Source organism: Aptenodytes forsteri, unplaced genomic scaffold (genome assembly GCF_000699145.1).
Source record: "Aptenodytes forsteri isolate BGI_AS27 unplaced genomic scaffold, ASM69914v1 Scaffold274, whole genome shotgun sequence".
In the NCBI taxonomy this organism is placed as follows: domain Eukaryota; kingdom Metazoa; phylum Chordata; class Aves; order Sphenisciformes; family Spheniscidae; genus Aptenodytes; species Aptenodytes forsteri.
In genome coordinates, this window is record NW_008795101.1 from 399,201 (window position 1) to 407,316 (window position 8,116).

Sequence of the window (8,116 nt, forward strand, 5' to 3'; positions counted from 1 at the left end):
AGATGGTCCGTGGGGCTGGCCCTGATGGCTGTGGGAGGCGGAGGGGGGCCAGCTCTTGCTGCCCATGCTGATGCTGCCCTCTCCCTTGCAGAAACACTGGCCCCCCGGGACGCAGTGCGTCACCAAGCACGACCACACCAAGCCCAAGGCCCGGGAGCTGGCCTTCCGCAAGGGCGACGTGGTCACCATCATCGAGGCCGTGGAGGTGAGCCCAGTGGGTGCTTGGGGGACTTACTGCCGCGGGAGGGCGTGGATAGGCCCCTAGTGCCATCAGCTGAGCCACCGGAGCCAGCCTCCCCCCTTCCCAGTGGGATCCCCCCTTCCTTCCCTTGCTCTGAGACCCTCTCACCCCCAGGGCAAAGGCTGGTACCACGCCAGGCACAACGAGACGGGGCAGGAGGGGCTGCTGGCGGCCAGCGCGCTGCGGGAGCGCGGCGCCATCCGCGTCGACCCCAAGCTCAGCCTCATGCCGTGAGTACGGCCGGGGGGGACCCGGGGGGCCGGCGGCCCAGCTCAGCCCCTGGGAGCTGTGACAGCCGATGAGTCCAGCACGTTTCCCTCCAGCCAGGTTTTGGGTGGGCAGCTGGGGGCAGAGCAGCCCTGGCGATGGAGGGATTTGCTGGGGCCAGCACCTGGCTTTAAAGTCCCCCAGTTGTGCCCACCCAGTTTGGATGGACCTTGCAGGGAGGGGGTTTATGCAATGGGGTCTACATAGCTTTGGCGGGGGCTCTGCTCTCCCCATCTCGCTGCTGGTGCTGGGGGAAGCCCGCCGGCATGGCCCCTCTCCCCAATGCCCCTCTTCCCAGCTGGTTCCACGGGAAGATCTCGGGGGTGGAGGCAGTGCAGGAGCTGCAGCCTGCCGAGGACGGGCTGTTCCTGGTGCGTGAGTCTGTCCGGCACCCCGGTGACTACGTGCTCTGTGTGAGCTTCGGCAAGGAGGTGATCCACTACCGCGTGATGCATGAGGAGAACACGCTCAGCATCGACAGCCAGCAGTACTTCTCCAACCTCATTGACATGATCGAGGTGAGACACACACCACCCCCCCCCGCCGGGCAGTGAGCCCCACCAGTGCTGGACTGAGGGCAAAAACCTCATGGGGTCACACGGAGCAGTGGCAGGTCCTTGTCCCTTTCTCCTGTGGTTTTCATTTGGTTTCGTTACCTGGTGTAATTCTCTGTCCCTGCCAAAGATTTGTGATTCCCACTCCGTTTGGGGTGCAGTGGACAGATCTGGGATGCCCCGGGGATGCCCTCTGCTTCAAACCAGCTGTGCCGGCAGCAGCCGTGGTCCCCTGCCCAGGGCCACCTTTCCCCCCATCCTGCTCATTTGGTGCTTCATGCAGCAGCGGGGCTTAGGGCATTTTGGAAAAATGTTTCTGCCACCCCTGGACCCTGGACGAGGTCTGAGCCCTGCCGAGGCTTTGAGGCGTTTTGCCGCGTTTCTCTCCCCTGTGAACCCCGCTTTCGCCTGCTGACCCTGCGGGGCTCCCAGGCTGCCGCGTTAGCTCTCCCCCTCAAGGTCCATCTTCACCCTGTCGCGTAGCTGCTGCCTGTCTCCTCTCTGGGGGGTTGCACTCTCATAAGTTTTCCTCATTTAGACACAACTTCTGCTTTCGGGTGGGTCATTTCCCCTTTCAGCTGCCCCACTCTGTAACCACGACAGCTGTCCTGCCGCTTCCGCTCTGTGTCGCCTCTGCAAACCGCCCTCGGCTGCTGCAGTGCCTGCTGGGGTTTTTAACCCCATCGGCTGCTGTCCGGCAGCATCCTGTGTCGCTCATGGTCCATCACGGTGTTTCCCTGGCTGTGCCTGGAGGGGAGCAGGGCTGAGACAGGGGCTGTGAATTGCGGCGCTGGGGGAAACGCGGCATTTCGTGCAGCCCGGGCTCCAGGCCCCTTGAGGGTGGCGATGGTGGTGGGGTCCCATGGAGCATCCCGTGGCTGTTTCCCGGCTCCACGCCCTGAGCTTGGGGGTAAGAGGTGGCATCGCCGCATCGCCTCCGTCTGTCCATTCCTCGGCAGCACTACATGAAGGAGCAGGGAGCCATCTGCACCAAGCTGGTGAAGCCCAAACCAAAAACTGGGATGAAGTCGGCCGAGGAGGAGTTGGCCAAAGGTAGGGGACGGCAGGAGAGGGTCGTGGTCTGGGTTTTGGGGACAAGGCAGCATGGCCCCACTGGTAGCCCCTGCTAACCTGCCCTTGTGCCCATGCCCAGCCGGCTGGTTGCTGAACCTGCAGCACCTCATGCTGGGAGACCGCATTGGGCAAGGAGAGTTCGGAGGTAGGTGAGAAGATGGCATTGGAGGTTCCCTGGCTGCAAGCTTCCCCAAATGGCACCCCCTGACGTTTCCTCCCTGTCCTGTGGCATTGGAGACTCAGCCTGGGACACAGGGGGTCAGGTGTGGGGCTGAGCCTGACCCCAAGCATCCCCTCCCAGATGTCCTGCAGGGTGAGTATATGGGGCAGAAAGTGGCCGTGAAGAACATCAAGTGCGACGTAACCGCCCAGGCCTTCCTCGCTGAAACGGCTGCCATGACGTGAGTGCCCCGTGGGGGGATATGGCCCAACCCTGCCCCATGACCCAGGGATGAGAAGGCACCCCCTTGACCCGGATCCCCTCCATTTCAGGAAAGTCCGGCACAAAAACCTGGTATGTTTGCTCGGTGTGATCCTGCACAACGGCCTCTACATCGTCATGGAGTTCATGAGCAAGGTGAGAGCACCCGGCTGGTCCTCAGCCAGGAGGACCTGTCACCGCTCAGATTTGGGGACAAAATCCACATTTGGGGGCTGAGTTGGATGGGTGCCGGGTGCTGCAGCCCCTGTGGGAGGCAAAGTCTCTGGGCAGCCCCGTCCTGTTGGTCCTTACACGTTTCTCCTCCTCTATCAGGGCAACCTGGTGAACTTCTTGCGCACGCGGGGCCGGGCGCTTGTCCCGACCCAGCAGCTCCTCCTGTTCGCTCTGTAAGTCCATCTCCCTCCCTCCGGGCTGGGGACCTGTGCTCTGCATCCCCCTGGGCAGCCCCGGGAGACACATGGTGACACTGTGCTCTGCCTCGCTCGGCTGTGGCAGGGACGTGGCCCAGGGCATGGACTACCTGGAGTCCAAGAAGCTGGTGCACAGGGACCTGGCTGCCCGCAACATCCTCATCTCCGAGGAGAATGTGGCCAAAGTGAGCGATTTTGGCTTAGCCCGGGTCAATCCCAAGGGTGCAGATGCCACTTTGCTGCCCGTGAAGTGGACAGCCCCGGAGGCCCTGAAACACAACGTGAGTGATGGTGGGAAGGGAGGTGGGGCTGGGGGGTCCTCCTGAAGCAGCTCGCCCCCTTGGGTCCCCCCTGCTCATCGCCCCTCCTGCCGACCCGTCCCTGCCCTGTGGTGGCTTCTGGCACATTCAGCGCTGCATCTCCTGAAATTCGGGCTCTGTCCTGACCAGCCCTCACCCTGGTGCATAGCGGGGATTGGGGCAGCTCTGGCGGGATGCGGCAGGATGGACCCAGAGGTGTGCGGGTGATGGGAAGGGAAGGGGAGTCGCACCCCGGGGATCTCGGGGTGGCAGGGGGCAAGTGCTGTCTCCTGCCTTGTCCTTGGGGAGGGATGGGGTCACAGCACGGCCCCCCGGCCAGCTTCAGCCTCCCCTTCTCCTGCTGCCGCAGAAATTCTCCTCCAAGTCGGATGTGTGGAGCTACGGGATCCTCCTGTGGGAAGCCTTCTCCTTCGGACGAGCGCCCTACCCCAAGCTGGTGAGTGCTGTGCTGGGCGATGCCGTAGGTCACACCCTGCTGGCACTGATGGGATGGGGACATCCCACTGTCCCCTGGTCAGGGCGAGTCTCCAGCGGGGCGGGGAAGGAGAGGTCCCAGCTGGCTTCTCCATCCCGCCAGAGCCTGAAGGAAGTGATGGAGCTGCTGGAGCAGGGGTACCGCATGGAGCCCCCCGAGGGCTGCCCGCCCGCCGTCTATGCCCTGATGAAGAGCTGCTGGGAGCTGGAGCCAGGCAAGCGGCCGTCCTTCAAGAAACTCACGGAGAAGCTGCAGAAGGAGTTGAAGCGCCTGAGGGACGTTTAACCCCTGTCCCGTTCCCAGGACCCATGGCCAGAAGCCCCCCAGACCCGCCAGGGTTGGGAGCGGCACAGCAAGGGGTGGCCGGGCAGCGGGGTGGCCCGCAGTGCCGCTCTCTCCCAGTGGAGATGGGGCAGCAGCTTAGGGGGTTCTCTCCTCCCCTGGGGCACCCAAAGAGGAGGCAACAGCCTCCCTCCATCCTGGCACGGGTCCTTCTTCCCACCACACAGCCCAGAGAAAGATCCCATGGAGTTGATCTCCCTCGACCTGCTGGGGTGGGGAGAGCAGCCCCCAAAGCGGGGCCATGCCCCACACACCCCACACTCAGCCCCGGATGGTGGGTGCCCCACGTGGGGTCCCTTCAAGCTGCCCCTCCTGGTGACAGGGGACAGGACGGGACATCTCTGCTTGCTGGAAGATGAAACCTCAACCCCGATGCAGCCCTGCTCCAGCCACCCAGCCCCGCGCGGGGACACCGGGCGCAGCCAGCTAAACCACCCGGATTTGGGCTTTTTGATTAAACCAAAGAAATTAGTTCAACAGCATCTTTAAGCCTCTGGGCTCAAATTAGGCCTATCCCTCACTTAGGACCTGGCAAAGCACAGGGAAAGGCTGGGGGGGGCCCCGGGAGCTCTGGCCCTCAGAGCCCCCCGCGCGCAGCCTGGCCTCTCTCCCCTCGGGGCTCTGCGGAGCCGGGGATTATTCTTTTAATCAGAGTCTGTATGGGAATTGCTTGCATATAGATTATGGGAGTGGGGCACGTCCTCTGGCAGCGGGAAGCCCCCGGCCCCGCCAGCTCCCAAGCAATCTCGACATCTCGGTGGAGCCGGGATTAATGGGGGCACGGGGCTGCACACGCGCGTGTGTGTGTGTGTGCGTGTGCGCCTGCCCGCCTCCTCGTCTTCCTTCCAGTCCTTTGACCCTCGATTGGGTTTTTTTGGCTAATCCTCTTGTGTCTCCTCTGCGCTGACTTCTTGCACCTCCAACCCCCCCCTGTGTGCCGGCGTGGGTGGCTCTGGGTGCCAACAGCGCAGGGCTCCCCCCAGCAGGATCCAGCCCTGTGGGTGCTGCTCTCCATTGGGGCCTGTGCAATGGGGGGACTTTCAGCCTGATCCAGGGTGCGCTGGGGCTCAGTGGCTCTTTCCACCTCCCCATCACCTCAGCGGGGCAGGACCCCGCTGTCCCCCCACACTGCTGTCACCCCCAAGCACCCTTGGGTGCAGCAAGCGGCACAGGAAGGTCTTTCCACCCCAGTGGCTGTGGCTTCCCTTCTAATGCCTTAATCCGCCCCTGATCCGCGATGCCCCTGGGGCAGCCGGTCCCGCTGACCTTGCAGGCGCCAGCCCCAGGCAGGGACCCGGTGGCGCCGGGCACCGTGGGACACAGGCTGCCACAGCTGCCCACCCATGGCCGCCTTCTTCACGGCCGCCCTGAAGAGCTTGCAGGGGGGGTGAGAAGGAGCCCCCCAAGGAGCCCCCCCAAGGATGGCAAGGCGGCCACGCTGCCCAACAACATGGCCCGTGAGGAGTTTGAGGAGTACCAGCGGCAGCTGCTGGAGGAGAAGTAAGGCTTCCGCCAGGGCTGGGGGGGTCACTGGGGTGCCCCATGCACCAGGACTGGGGCCCCACCCACTGTGGGCTGTCCCCAGGGTGGGACAGGGACAGGGAGGCAGGAAGGGCAAGGGACAGGGGCAGAGCGGGTGTCCTTCAGCACCTCTCCCTGCAGCACAAGAGGTCCCCATGGGTGCTGGCACAGTGCTGGGACAGTGGCTCAGTGCACCGTAGGTGACAAGGGGCACCCCCGGGTGTCAGTGCCCCGGAGTGGTGGCTGTCTGGTGCCAGCCCAGCACCCATGGAGCCGAGGGACAACAAGGGCCAGCATGGGATTGCATTAAGGTCCCACCTCCCTGGGTCCAGGTGCTGTGGGGACGCAGTGGCCCAGCATCCAGGAGCTGAGAGGCTGCAGGAGGAGCAAGTCCCTCCAATGGGCACCTTCACTGAGCATCTCTGCTGGGTGCTGGGGCTGGAGGGGCAGGATGTGGCCCTTGCCCCCAGATCCCTATTGCAACCCTCCTGCGGACCTTTGCATCCCCTTCTTCTCCAACCCTGGCCCAGGGCTGGCATGGCCATGCTGCTGCTGGAGAACCAGGGTGATGCTGGGGGGGGGCTTGGTGAGGCAGGGGGTGACAGTGTGGTGCCTGCTGCTGCAGGATCGAGCGGGACAAGGCCTTTGCGCAGAGGAAGGCAGAAAGGGTCACTGTGCGGATACACCTGCGGGACAAGTACCACCTGGCCCAGGTAAGGACCAGCCCGCCCGCGGTGGGACCTCGGTGGGTCTTCCCCTGGATCCTCCGTCCTCCGGGACAGCCCCAGGCCGGGCGGCTGCCAGGCCTTCCCCAGGATGGAAGATGATTCCTGAAGAGGGCAGCAAACGGCTGCTGTCTCCGTCTGCACCATCTGCCCGCCCACGTGTCTGTCCAGCCGTCCGAATCTGGAACTGGACAGTCCTGGCGTCCCCCCCATCATCCCCAACACCCCTACAGTGCCCGGCTGGCCCTGAGGGACCTGCTCTCCCCCGTCCCCCACCCCATGGCTGATGGGTGCCCAGGTCTGCCCACAACCCCGACGCTGTCTCCCACCCATATGCAGGACGAGCGGGATGATGCTCAGCTGCACGTGGCTGGCAGCGCGGTGGAGCTGCCGCAGGAGCTGGCTGCCATGGTGCAGAGTGAGGAGGAGGAGGAGGAGGAGGGAGGTGGCGCCGGGGCCTTCGCTTTCCTGACAAAGCTGCGGGAGGTGGACCTGCCGGCGCTGCAGGACCGTGCTCTGGGCAGCGTGGATGAGGTGAAGGAGAAGTGCGCCCTGATGTAGCATCACTGCCCACCCTGCTGGCGGGTGGCACCGGCAGCACTGGGGCTCAGCCCCTGCCCCCCCCCCCCCCCCCCCCCCCCCCCCTGGGAGCAATGGGATGCGGGTGTTACGGTTGCCACTACCTGGGGGTAGGGGTCACAATACATGTGCTGGGGGTGGGTTTTCCTCCCCAAAACCATTCCCTGTTGCTTTTCCGGGGTGCGCTGGGTCGGTGCTGGGATGCAGGACGCCTGGGTCCCCTCCAGCTGTGCTGGCCAAGCCCCTCCCCGCAGTGCCCCTGGTGTGAGCCCCCAGACAGGGCGGGCGATGGTCCCTGACGCTCCATCACCCCCAGGAATCAGCCCCAGGACCTCGCGCACCATTTGGCTCAATAAACCATTTGCCAGCACCAGTCTGGTCTTCCTGCCATACCCATCGTCTGCACAAACCCTGTCCTGGGCAGGTGGGGGGGACACAATGACACCGCTGCAGTAGGGCTGCTCCACATGCCCTCAAGACAGCACCCACCCCATTAAATTTGGCTGCTGGATCAGTATCCCCCTTCTGCAGCAGCCCCCAGGCACAGCCACACCCCAGCACTGCACGGGAGCCAGTGGGACCCAGTGCCCCCCCCCTCCCCGGGGCATCCCTTGGGGGCAGCACTGGCGGGGTGGTGTGGCAGCATTGAACCCCCCCTCAAGCATCCCCCTGCCAGCGCAGGCAGCGAGGGGGTCCCTTTGGCCAGGGCCAGGGTGCCCCGCTGCCTCTTGCCCCTGCTCCCGGGCATTCGGCAGCGGCACTGGCTTAAACACCGCTGCGCCGGAAGGCTGGGGGCTGCTGAGATCACTAATACCTACCTATTTTAGTGAGGTCTAATCTGCCTGAGTCGCCTGTCCCCAAGGACTAAGCTAGCTGAACCCTTGTAAAATGTACCGCCAGCGTTGGCCCCAACGGCACCTCCCTCCCAGAGCAGGAGCTGCCGGGGGAGTCACGCTGTGTTTGCATGAAAGAAAGGACGCACTGAGCCGCCTCCGTCCTCCCCGCGTCAGGGCCATCTGCTCCAGAAAGGCCTGTGGGGTTGGCCCTGCCCTGGGCTGCCCACGGCTGCGGTGGTGGGGCTGGGAGTGGGCGGCCGAATCCCACGCAGGTGGGGTGGGAGTTGTGCCACGGAGCTCACCGCTGTCACAAGAGCCACAGGGGTCAGC

At 64.5% G+C, this 8,116-nt stretch overlaps 2 protein-coding genes across 2 annotated transcripts in view; both read left to right on the forward strand.

Annotated features, from left to right (window-relative positions):
- Positions 1-4,258, forward strand: part of MATK (megakaryocyte-associated tyrosine kinase) — a 6,303-nt gene extending 2,045 nt beyond the window's left edge. The window contains exons 2-12 of the mRNA XM_009277076.1: positions 92-205; positions 356-471; positions 807-1,026; positions 2,022-2,115; positions 2,216-2,281; positions 2,438-2,537; positions 2,629-2,713; positions 2,891-2,964; positions 3,074-3,269; positions 3,658-3,744; positions 3,886-4,258. Of these exons, the coding sequence (XP_009275351.1) occupies positions 92-205; positions 356-471; positions 807-1,026; positions 2,022-2,115; positions 2,216-2,281; positions 2,438-2,537; positions 2,629-2,713; positions 2,891-2,964; positions 3,074-3,269; positions 3,658-3,744; positions 3,886-4,068 (1,335 nt within the window). The 3' untranslated portion in view covers positions 4,069-4,258. The remainder of the gene's footprint in view (positions 1-91; positions 206-355; positions 472-806; positions 1,027-2,021; positions 2,116-2,215; positions 2,282-2,437; positions 2,538-2,628; positions 2,714-2,890; positions 2,965-3,073; positions 3,270-3,657; positions 3,745-3,885) is intronic.
- Positions 4,259-5,468: 1,210 nt separating this feature from the next.
- LOC103897109 (complexin-3-like) lies at positions 5,469-6,932 on the forward strand. Its single transcript, XM_009277077.2, is given in 4 exon segments — positions 5,469-5,537; positions 5,540-5,625; positions 6,272-6,359; positions 6,711-6,932. Coding segments are annotated over 4 exon segments (465 nt in total).
- The last annotated feature ends 1,184 nt before the right edge of the window (positions 6,933-8,116 follow it).